The sequence below is a fragment of the Otolemur garnettii genome, unplaced genomic scaffold, assembly GCF_000181295.1.
Source record: "Otolemur garnettii isolate 467f Iridium unplaced genomic scaffold, OtoGar3 scaffold00004, whole genome shotgun sequence".
In the NCBI taxonomy this organism is placed as follows: domain Eukaryota; kingdom Metazoa; phylum Chordata; class Mammalia; order Primates; family Galagidae; genus Otolemur; species Otolemur garnettii.
In genome coordinates, this window is record NW_003852399.1 from 5,535,686 (window position 1) to 5,548,229 (window position 12,544).

The 12,544-nt window shown below is 40.3% G+C and overlaps 1 protein-coding gene across 4 annotated transcripts in view; it reads right to left on the bottom strand.

Annotated features, from left to right (window-relative positions):
- NSMCE2 (NSE2/MMS21 homolog, SMC5-SMC6 complex SUMO ligase) overlaps positions 1-12,544 on the bottom strand; it is a 225,465-nt gene that overhangs the window by 175,077 nt on the left and 37,844 nt on the right. For all 4 annotated transcript variants that reach the window (XM_003782346.2, XM_023517109.1, XM_023517113.1 and 1 more), the window contains one exon: positions 1,602-1,708. In XM_003782346.2, the coding sequence (XP_003782394.1) occupies positions 1,602-1,708 (107 nt within the window). The remainder of the gene's footprint in view (positions 1-1,601; positions 1,709-12,544) is intronic.

The following is a 12,544-nucleotide window of genomic DNA, read 5'->3' on the forward strand; positions in this document are numbered from 1 at the left end:
GGCCCGGGCTGGGGATTTGAACCCGCCACCTTAGGTGTATGTGGCTGGCGCCTTAGCTGCTTGAGCCACAGGCGCCGAGCCAACTTTTTTCTTTAATAAGTGACTCAGTTTCTTGAAAATGGAGAAAGTTCAATTCTTGGTGTCACATAAGCTCCATAGAATGTAAGGTTTAAAGCAAGACAGATCCATATGAGAGGCTTGAGTGTGACTTCTGTAGCAGACGCACTTGACTTTATTCTATAAAGTCAGTCTTATTTTTTTAAGGCAGTGGTTTTCAACCTTGCATACATATTAGAATGAGTTTTTAGAAAATACTCGGGCTCCAATCTTGCTCAAGACTAATTAAATCAGAATCTCTGAAGGTAGAAACTGGTTGGTTCCAGGGTTCAGTTAGAACTAAAAGCCTCTGGTCTAAGTTATTTGTTATCAAGTTTCAAATATAATGTTAACATGATGGCATTGTCATATTTTCCTATAGAAGAAATATACACGGGATCATGACTATCAGTCATAATGGCCAGAAACATCACAATTTTATGAACTAAGTGAGTTTATTACTTGGACATAAGCAGATATCCTTACAGTTAGTCACAAATAACTACTTTAATAAACACTAACCATAAAAAACTCAGAAAAACGGGCGGCACCTGTGGCTCAAAGGAGTAGGGCACCAACCCCATATACCTGTGGTGGTGGGTTCAAACCCAGACCTGGCCAAAAACTGCAAAAAAATTAAAAAAGAAGAAACCCAGAAAAACTTAATATAACTATAATGCTCACTTTATTGGCTTAACTATTAAACTGTGTTTAAAAAATTTATCTTCCTCTGAATAGTAGCTGATCTTATAAAGTATTTAATTTTCTGAATTTTCCCATAGCTGTAAATAAGAAAAGGCAAATAAAGAAACCAGAAGTACAAGACGCCCTACTACACAGGTATATGAAATCGGTTCAACAGGGAGTTTCCACTGCTGAGAGGACAAAGGACTTCTCAGAAACATGACTGCAATCGGATTGCTCACTCTTACTCAACACGGTACTACTGAAAAGGATGTTGCTGCCTTCCCACCTTAACTGCCTTGTGTGTTCCTGTGACAGCTGGAGTCAACAAAGATAAGTCTGGCTTCTGGAAAACCCAAAAAGCCAGCCTTCTTTATTTTTAAACTTGCTCTAAAACTCTTCCATATTATCTGATTCTAAGAATTTTGCAATAGATGCATATTAGTTAAAGCTGGAGAATGAGTAACTAAATCTGCTCTCAATTGCATGATTAAGCAAATACAACAAAAATAAGCTGCATGCACTTTTTAGCATGTCATAAAAATCTACTTTCATTCGAAGAAGTCTTATACTAAAAATCTTAAGACAAAAAAAAATGCAAGACAATCTAAAATAGATTTAATATGCTAATTAACTTAGGTGGCCTAGCCAGGGAAATATTTAAGAGTCCCATTTTGTGAGACTTCTTAAGAGGAAATTAATAGCTGCCACACTAAGTATAAACAAGTATTAAAGGTTAGAGGAGAATTTTGGTTTTGTGTTTCTATTTCTAGGTCATTGAGCTATAACCAAATGTGACCCGGTGAGTGGTATAAACTTACATGATTTATTGCAGATTGAACAGCTTTTACATAATGGTTGAGTTGCCGATCCATTATAGCAAATTCAATCATCGCCTTGTCCATACTATATTCACTGCTCACTTCAGCTGAAAGAAAATAAATTACAATTATTTTCCACTAAAAGTGCCAGATCTGTAAAGACCTGCACCGATATAACCTTCAGGAGTCAATGGTCTGAACAATTCTACAAAGGTATTATATACTTTTGAAAAATCTCCTCAGCATATGCCTGCTTCATTCAAAATCTGAATCCATCAGAAGCAAGCAGCTTAAAGGGAGTTGGGGTGGAAAGAGAATGACACATACTCAGGAGTTCCAGGCTGTGCCACTTACTTTTATGATCTTAAATCAGTCACTTCACCTCCCTCAGCCTCAGTGCTCTCACCCATTATAAAAACAGCCCAGTCATACATGTGTTATCTGCCACGTAAACCTCACAGGATAAAGAGCAAATAAGGAAGATTTCCACTTCTTAGTAACAGTGGGCTAGATTGTTTGTTCCAATTTTCCTATTGAAAAAAAACTATCAAATAAAATGGGGGAGGGGGAGGAAATCTCAAAAACCAAAGTCACAAGAGAGTAAGAAATAACCGGGGCAGAATTTAGGGAAAACTGAAAAAGAGAAGTAACCAAGAGAACACCAAAGTCGCATGCCCTCCCAGACTAAGCTGCGACCCTCACTCTCTGGGGTAAAGATGAACTGGAATTAAACCTTCCTGCTGGCTCAGTGCCCGTAGCTCAGTAAGTAGGGTGCCAGCCACATATACCAAGGCTGGTCAGCCCGGACTGGGCCAGCTAAACAACAATGACAACTACAACCAAAAAGTAACTGGGCGTTGTGGCTGGCACCTGTAGTCCCAGCTACTTGGGAGGCTGAGGCAAGAGAATCACTTAAGCCCAAGACTTTGAGGTTGCTGTGAGCTGTGATGTCACAGCACTCTACACAGGGCAACACAGTGAGACTGTCTCAAAATAAATAAACAAATACGAATAAAAATAAACCTCCCTGCTCCCTGGGACTGCAAGGAAGGTTGGCCTTAGCCATTAAGCAGAACTGGGGAAAGGGGACAGAGAAAACAAACCTGTTTCTGAAAAACTGCCCCAGGGCAGCCCTCCTGGAATGGCAGCCTGGATTCCCCCAACTGAGTGATCTTAGAAGCCTAACCTCTGATTGTGGTACAAAGTGTTCTCAGGTGGATGGCACCCACAAATATCTGGCAAAAACAAACATAACTCCTCTCTGGTATGATACCTCATCCTAGCAATCAAATAATTCCTAAAAATAATTTTTAAGGATAATGAGCAGATCACGGAAGAAAAAAATTAAACAAAAAATAAAAACAAAAGTCTTACATATCCTAAAACACACAAAAGTTGGAATCAGCATAAACAGATCCACAGATGTAAGTATTGCATTTAACTACTGGGGCAAAAAACAACTGTGCTTACTACACTTACAAAATTAAAATAAATACCTTTAGGGAACAGGAGCCTACAAAAAATGACTAGCAGAGTAGAAAAGCAAAGTAACATTCATAAAGAAGCGTTTAAACTCTTTTCCTCAAGCTCTAGATACATAATTGAACAGACCAGAAAAAGAAAGAAAACACGAATCATAGAAATTTTAAAACTAAAATAAAAATTGAATGAAAATATTGACTTGTGCTTTAATGACTTGATTTCCACAGACCCAGTCCTAACAACTTCCGTCAACCTGAGCATCTTCTACCTTCGTGGCAACAGCATCCGAGGCCGTCCTCCCTTGGCTCCAGAGCCTAACACTCCACGGGAACCCCACAGAAGAAGAGAAGAGGTATGGGCATTGTGTGCTGTGCACCCTGCCCTGTATCACCACTTGGACTTCAGGGGAGTCACCAGAGCAGACTGCACCACAGCTGAAGTCTGTACACACATGAACCCCAAGCCCAAGGCCTGGACCAAGGAGCACACACTCTAAGGGTCCCAGGACCCCGGTCGTCCTAAAGGTTTAACCATAGTCAGCTTGGTTTGACCATAAATGATTTGAGCTTTTCAAAAAAATAATAAAAGGAAGTTGACTTTCTATAATTGCACTTGGGAATACCCATATTTAAATAATGAAAGATTCTCTCACATTTAACTTTTAAAAATTATCTTCTTAGGCTTTTTTTTTTTTTATAAACTCAGTCTCACCCTGTCACTCAGGTAGAGTGCCATGGCATTACAGCTCACAAAAACCTCAAAGTCTTGGGCTTAAGTGATCCTCCTGCTCAGCTTCCTGATTAGCTGAGACTATACCTATAAGCCACCACACCAAGCTAATTTTTTTCTATTTTTACCAGAGACAGGGTCTTGCTCTTGTTCAGGCTGATCTTCAACTCCTGAGATCAAGTGATCCTCCCATCTCAGCCTCCCAGAGTACTAGGATTACAGGTATGAGACACCACATCCAGTCTTCTTAGACTTTTAAGTTATGCTTTAATTTTGCAATAGTCACTTAATAAAGCATATTCCATAGAATATCTTCTGGGTTAACAGGCTTCTGGTGGAATACCTTTTGGGTTTTACTATGCAGATAGCAGAGAACACATACCTTTCAATGTCAGTTTGTTTGGGGGAAGGGGAGGGAAAGTATCATGTTTACATAAGAAAAATTTCTATATGCATTCCCAAAATAAAATATATTTATAACAAAATATTGTGTGAGAAAAGATTGAAGTCATATTCCAAATAAAACTGTTAGACCATCAGTCACAGGTTGACATGTTTAAAATGTCCCAGTGTCAAGGCAGCACCTATGGCTCAAAGGAGTAGGGTGCTGGCTCCATATGCTGGAGGTGGCGGGTTTAAGCCCAGCCCCAGCCAAAAAAACTGCAAAAAAAAAAAAATAATAATAAAAATAAATAAAAATAAATAAAATGTCCCAGTGCCAACAAAGGAGACACGCTGCTGACATTGCTGCTGGTGCACAGCAGCTGCTCAGTAACAATCATGGTCAACTATTCCATGATCGGAAAGAGAATTTCAAATACTATGTCCTAATATGATGGTTTGTGATTTGTACATATAGGCATTTTGCTATATCTAGTTACATTTCAGTAAAATAGGTTAGGGCTTTGGGTTAAACTACAATTTTATTTCTTTTCCATTTAAAATAATGAAAAATAGACTCCTGGTTTCATACAAGCTTTACATACTTAAAAGAAAGTTTTCTTTTTATTTCTCTTAGTGAATCAGTGTATTTTATGGGCGTTAGAGTCTGACACTGAAACTGGTCAAAAAAGTGAGGAAAGCTGGTAACCGTGGGACAAAGACTAAGAACATAAACTCTGCTTTTCCAAAACTCCAATAATTAGAGGCACACCCAAACTAAACAGGAACCCACTAAAATATCTATTGGGAGCAAAATTGTTTGCAGCATTAAAAAAAATGAGTCTGTCAGGGGCTTAAATCAGTGAAAATAGACATAATTCCAGCAATACTCATCTGGGATTAAATGAGCTAATTTTTGAATGCACTCAGAACGTGCCTGAGACATTCAAAATGCTATAAAAGAGTTTGCAAAATAAAATACATAGGGTGATGGTTCTCATTACCAAGGGCTCACAGAGGCTAGGAAGATCCGAACCAGACAGTACTTTGAAATACAAGGCCAAAGAACCCTCCTGCAAAGCAAGGAAATAAGCAAGGCCCGGGTCAGTTTTGAAGGCAGGAAGCTTAAGGGAAGAATTATCTGGAGGCCAAATATGGCTTACAGGCAGCCTCAGCTCAGGCCCCAGGGCCCCAGAATGTTGTTGGGATAAGCTGCTGGGAGGGAAGAATAGCACGGCCTGAGGCTACCCAGGGAAGGGAAAACCTGAGAAGAGATGGGGAAGGTATTCCTGAGAAGAACAGCTAGTCACAGCCCTCCTGGAAGAGCTGCGCCGTCAGGGATCTTCAGTCAGCATGTCTTGGTCTGCCGCAGCGTGGCCCAGAGAGAGCAGAGGCCTAAGCGGGGAACTGGAGGAGATTCCCCAGTAGTACAGTACAGGTAGTCACAAGAGCATCTGCATCAAGCAACAACATGCCATGGCCATTTTAAGACGATTTTTGTGATTCTTTTTGTTCTTCTTTTTTAACCCTTAATTCCCTATTGCAACAATAATCTCTTTTTAAGAGCCTGACCTGCATACGCGTGCGCACACCTGTGTGTGTCAGAAACACTGGGTAGGGAAGGCAGAGGGAATCTGTGTCCTGTTGTACAAAGGAAATGAGATGGGGAAAAAGGTAACATGAAAGGCATGAAAGGTAAACATGAAAAAGGTAAACAGGCCAAATAAATCCTGAAGACTCCTGGAGGGAAGGGAATTTAAACACATAAACACAGAGTTAGGTGGCTATGGCCTACAAAGTGTCCAGTGGGCACGGGGGGTGTGGAGGGACTGACCAGCCAGAGGCTCCCTGCTACCCGATTCCATGGCCCTGTTCCCACCATCAAAATCCTCCCACTCTCTCACTGAAAGCCTTCCCTGAGAATCTACACCAAATTTAACCACACGTCCTTCAAGAGCTGAGCTCATGCCCTACTGACTCTTAAACTGAACCAACTCAGAAGCTCCTCCTTCCTTAATTTATCTAAACACTTACACTTAATATTTTGGCACCACAATCTTGCCTTTCTTTTCTGCATTTGTCTCCTTTCTCCAAAGAAATTTTACTCCATTTGAGGGCAAGTCTGGGGATCCAACCAAAACTACAGCAATTCTTCCTTCAATATTCTTCTAAAACTATTACTTTATATATCTGAAAATTCTCTCACCAAACTATAAATTGTCCTACTACAGATAATAAATTGAATTAAAATGTAAAGAGGACATGTGATAGAGCTCTTTTTTTTTTTTTTTTTTTTTTTTTGAGACAGAGTCTCACTTTGGTGCCCTGGGTGGAGTGCCCTGGAGTCATACTCACAGCAACCTCCAACTCTTGGGCTCAAGTTATTCTCTTATCTCAGCTGCCTGAATAGCTGGGACTATAGGTGCCCACCACAATGCCCGGCTACTTTTAAAGATGGGTCTCACTCTAGCTCAGGCTGGTCTGAACTCCTGAGCTCAAGCAATCCACCCACCTCGGCCTCCCAGAGTGCTGGGATTACAAGCCCCTTCAACTCCTCCATGAATATTCTGGGAAAACAGGTGCCTGGCCCTGTCCGTTTTATTTTGTGATTTTTTTCCACAGTTTGGGGTTGAGGAGGTAGGGGAGAGAGAAGAAATCACATATAAAATGTTAAAATTCAAAGAGTGATGACCCTAGAGAGAAAAGCATCACTTTAACACACCTCTGCAAGCCTGCTGTTAGAGAAGTGTGGTGTGGTTGATAAAGCATGGACAGTAGTAACTAAGATGAAATACAGATTTTTTTATGTGCACGTACACGCACACACACAACGGCTATAGGGAACGCTTTATCATGTGCCTGCACCGTGCTGAGCATGTCACATTTACATCACACCTCTCAGCATCATTAAGAGGCATGTAGCTTGACTTCCCCTTTACATAGGAGAGAAATGAAGCAACTGGCTGGAGGACACAAAGGTAGCAAGCAGCAGAGCCAGGTCTCCAACTCAGGCTTTCTACCTGCAAAGGTTGCACCCTTGCCCATCTGTGCAAAAAGATGTTTAAACAGCACAAGCCCCTTTGACTCCTCCATGAACATTCAGGTCAAAGGCTTTGGCTCAGCTCCCTGCTGGTCTGTTAGCATGAAGGAACACTTCTAAGTAGGACACTGGGCAATGCCACTCAAAAGCTATCACCTCTTTCCAAATTCCTAAAGTAGAAGAAACTGATTTTAATAAGTTTTTTGCCCTTTTAGGAGATTTGGAAGTTGGTTTTTTGTTTTCTTTTTTTGAGATTTAGAAGTTTTAACTGGTGAAAAGAATGACATTTCACATCAGCAAAGCTAATCTGAAGTACTACAAAAGCAACCATCTCACTGACTGCATGCTAGAATTACTAAGTTAACTGCAGCTGCTGAGAGGTCAAGAACACTGGCAGCGGAGATGAAAGCAGCCACAGACTAACTACCAAGCAACAGACTTACTGACGAGTCCTAGAAGGCTTGGCATTGTAGAGATACTTCTGAGTAGAGTTCAGAGTCAAAAATCATTTTATTAGTCACACTTTTGATTGCCCCAAGCAAATCTGGGGAAGGCAGGAACATTCAGGTTTCTTCATGGTGCCATTCTATGAGCTTTTGTGTATTACAATCCTTGCTATGATTAGTCAAATGAACCTAAATGATATAGTTAAACACTCATTTGCAAGCCAGTATATGTGGAGAAGCCTCATGGGACCTTGGTGATCCTGAGAGACCTGTCACCTGGTACACTAATTAGAAATTACTCAAAGAAAGTCAGTAAAATAACTAACTGGCTGAAATATGCCCCCCACCGCTACCCAATCAAGCCGAGAGGATACAAATAATCTCTCATTATAAAAATTCTAGCTGTTTAAGTGCCAGCCAATGCTGACCACCCTGGTCCGCACCATCTCAAACACTGTGTCAGATCACTGTGGGTTGACAACAGCCAGTACTGGAAGAACTTTCAAGTGTTATTTAGACCAAAGAGCCATGGACTTAAACACATTTAAAGATAGTTTCTGTTTCATTTTGGTTTTTCCTACTCAGTGGCAAATCTTAGAAAAACAAAGAATGATAATCATTGAAGAGGGCTCTTTTTAGACTGAAGTGCTCTGATATTTCTCTAATATAAAAGGTATCCAAATGGATAAAGTTGGCCTGCATACGATCTTCCCAAAGTCAAACGAACCTATAATTATGCAATGTAAGCAGCCACACTACTCATTAGACACGTCATCTATTACTCAATGTCAAAACACACTAACAGCAATATTATAACTACTCCATTACTATTCTCTTTTTGAAGTGTTGAATAGGTATTTAAGTTACATGATCAGTAGAACATTAGGCAGAAACGGTGAGTTAGTTTTGTAGACAAATTTAACCAAAACAAAATTCATGAGTTCAATAAGAGGAAAACAATAGCTGAGGCAGGAACAGGTATGAAAGTGAAATAATAATAATCAACATTGGTTATCTCAAATGTGAAAGGCCAAGAGCAAAATGAAGAAGAAATAGGTCTAAGAAAGGAAAGAAAGGGGAAAAACTAGCTATTTTTATATATGCAGACTCTCAAGTAAGACAAATTCCAGACCCTCGATGGCTAAAAGATGTAGGTAGTAAACCCTTAGCAATATGGTCACTCTTATGTAAAGAGTTTATCCACAGCTACTTCCAACGTGGTCTAGGGTCTATTCACAGCTGATTCACTACGTATAATGCCATTTTCTAAGCTGTAAGTTAAAAAGCATCAGCAAATGGGGAAGCAGAGATTCTTTATCTTGGCATAGCTTCTTGACCAACTATTCTAAATGAGGCCCTTCCCTAACCACAGCTGTCCTACAGCTGTAGCCTAAGGCATGTACTAGAAAGAAATAAACTCTCTTCCCTAAGGCCCAGCACTGAGGTTTGGGAAACAGAGATGAAACAGGTCCTGCAATACATGGCAGCTACAGCCAAATAAGATCCCTCATCATCTCCAAGTCTTCAGGAGAAACACACATAAAAATGAAGATGCCTTTCCTCTTTCCCCAGCACAACCACACATATTCATCTCTATGCTACCTCCCTACACAACCACATGCCTTTTGCTTTGTTCTGCTGTTTCTTATGATCTCAGCCACAGGTCCTCTTCCAGAATCCTCCCTAATCTACAGAACAGAACTAAACATTTCTTAGCTTATAGGTCCATAAAAATTCTTTACCTTTACAGTAGGATGTGTGTGCATGCACCCACGTGTATTGTGTATATCAGGGTGACATACCCTCACGACAAATTTTACCTCCTTATCCCTTCTGACTTTATGTCTCTGATTCAAATGCATACTTTTTCCCATGGGCAAGCTGTTTTCTGAAATTTTGTCCTAAACAAATAGAAACTGCAGAACCAAGTGTTTTTTATAATACAAAGACATGTACAGGCAGGCGTGTCCAAACAGGAACACCATCAATTACATACAGTTCCCTAAATTCAACTCCATGCATTTTATTAGTAAAATACCAGGCTAAGACAAAGCACATAGTTAGTGTTCTTATGGGTTTGCTGACTTCAATTCAACATGACTCATATCCTCCCAAGAATCTGATAAATATTAAATGTCATAAAGTACGTATGTCCACTTTTGCAAGGAGTAAGAAAAAAAAGGAGACAGGGAATTGCCTGACTGTATTTTAAATTAAATTAGGTACAATAAATGAGACTGACAGCAAGAAGATTTTATTTTCTGAGAAACGGAATAAGTATTTCCCAATCTCTTTAAATTAAAACTTAATTAACTCCTCCATATTTTGTGAACAAGACATTTATTTTTTCAGATAAATTCAAATAAACCACACGCTAACCCCTTCCCACCAAAAAGCAAAAATACCCTCTCTGAAAATATAGCTCCAGCTATCTCCAGCAACACGTATCTACGCGTACACCTACCTTTGTGTTTCCTGGCAGCCTAACCTTAAACAATCATTACACAGTCATCGGGAGTTGAATTTAATGACTTATTCACTGCTTGAGCAATATATAATAGAAACTCAGTTACTTCTCACTATACTTTAAAGTTATAATTATTCCTCCACATAAATGTTAGTGTGATAAAATTTAAACTGAATGCACATTTTATAACTGCCACCCCCGGCAGTCACAGTGCAGAGTGTAACAATGCATGACACACGCTAGTGAGCAGCTGGGTTTTTTACAAACACAGTGACAATGGGAGAAAGCCTCAAGAAATAATCACTTTCATCTTCACTTTACCTCCCTAATTCCCTTACCAGAATAATACAGAAGAGTGAAGTTGTGTAATAAGATAATTGAAAATGCCAGCTCTAAAATCAGGTTTCATTCAAACCTAGGCTAAAGTATACAACATTCTAGGTATGTAGTCTTTGGCAAGTCATTTTAGCTTGGCAAGTCTCAGTTTCCTCTTCTGTACAATGGGTACAAGATAACAGTACCTATTTCATAAAACTGGTATGAGGACCAAATGAGATAATATAGGTAAAATGATCAGGAGAAGGCTGAGACCACAGTAAATACTAACAAAATATTATTTGTCATTACAGTGATTACAGAATATAATCAGTCTAAATATGAAAAGCATGTTGCCCTTGGAACCCAAAAAGTAGAAGCAAAGACTAGCCCCTTAACTCTCTCAGTTGTTTTTACTGACTTCCCAAAGTTTTAAGTTGAATTCACAAGATTGCAATGCTCAATGAGAAGCTTTGTAAACCTGGCACCCCTCCCTCAAGCTCAGAAACTCATTTATCAGCAAATGCTTATTGAATACCACTACAAGTCAGGCAGAGGGGAAAAATGCTGTGAAGCAAGACCAAGGACCAATTAAGGTTAACAGGTGAGGGTAAATTTCATCTATGTCTTGAAGAATGAGTGTCTGTCTGATAGTCAGCAGTACAGGGGCTAAACAAGTGCCCTCACTCCTCTCCAGAGACCAATTTAGAGTATAAATGGTCAAATAAAAATGCTGCAAATAAACAGGGGGAACAGGAAGATTTTTAAAAGGAACAAATCTTCGCCCAGCACTGACTACATGCCAGGCACTTTGCACGTACTCCCTCATCCGGTACTCTGTCACAACAAATCTGAGTTAGGTATTATTAAACATATTGTAGAGATAAGAAAACAGATGTTCACAAAAACTAAACCATTTGCCCCAGATCACATTGTTGATAAATGGTGGGGTTACAAGTGACCTCAACTCTGACTTAAGGTTATGATGGAAGGCACGTGTCATAATGTCTAAACAGAAATAAGTAAAATAGGGACTGGGCATAATGGCTCACGCCTGTAATCCTAGCACTCTGGGAGGCCGAGGCAGGTGGATAGCTTGAGCTCACGAGTTCGAGACCACTCTGAGGAAAAGCAAGACCCCCATCTCTAGTAAAAATAAGAAAATTAGCCGGGTGTTGTAGCAGGCACCTGTAGTCCCAGCTACTTGGGAGGCTGAAGTAGGAGGATTGCTTGAACCCAGGTGTTCAAGGTTGCTGTGAGCTAAGCTGATGCCATGTCACTCTTCCCTGGGGCAACAGAGTGAGACTCTGTGGAATGAAAGGAAAGAAAGAAAAGGGACAATAGGCTGGGTGCCCAAGTGTGGTGGATCACACTTGCAATCTCAGCATTTTGAAAGGCTAAGGCGGGAGGAATGGTTGAGGTCAGCAGTTCAAGACAAGCCTGGGAAACAGTAAGACCTACTCTCTACAGAAAATTTAAAAATTAGGCAGATGTGGTGGCACATTCCTGTAGTCCCAGTTATTTGGGAGGCTAAGGTAGAAGGATCTCCTAGCCCAGAAGTTCAAAGCTGCAGCCAGTGGTGATCATGCCATTGTATTGTCTAGGTGACAGACAGACTCTGCCTCAAAAATAAATAAAGAAAGAACTACAGAAATTAAAATGCTTACAGAAATAGCAAATTAAGGAATTTACCAGCCTATGCAAGAATGAGACCCCATCTCTACTAAAAATAGACACACACACACAAAAAAACTAACCAGGTATCATGGTTGGCACCTGTAGTTTCAGGTACTCAGGAGGCTAAGGCAAGACAGTCACTTGAGCCCAAGGGTTTGAGGTTGCTGTGAGCTACGACACCACAGTTCTCTACTCAGGGCGACAGAGTGAGACTCTGTTTCAAAAAAAGAAAGAAAGGAATTTGAAATGGCTAAAGCTGAGAAGAAACTACTCCAGGAAGTCTCACATGAAAATCACACCAATACTTCTGTGTCCTAGTCTTTAAGAAGTGTACATGAAGGCTCGGCGCCTGTGGCTCAAGCGGCTAAGGCGCCAGCCACATACACCTAAGGTGGCGGGTTCGAAT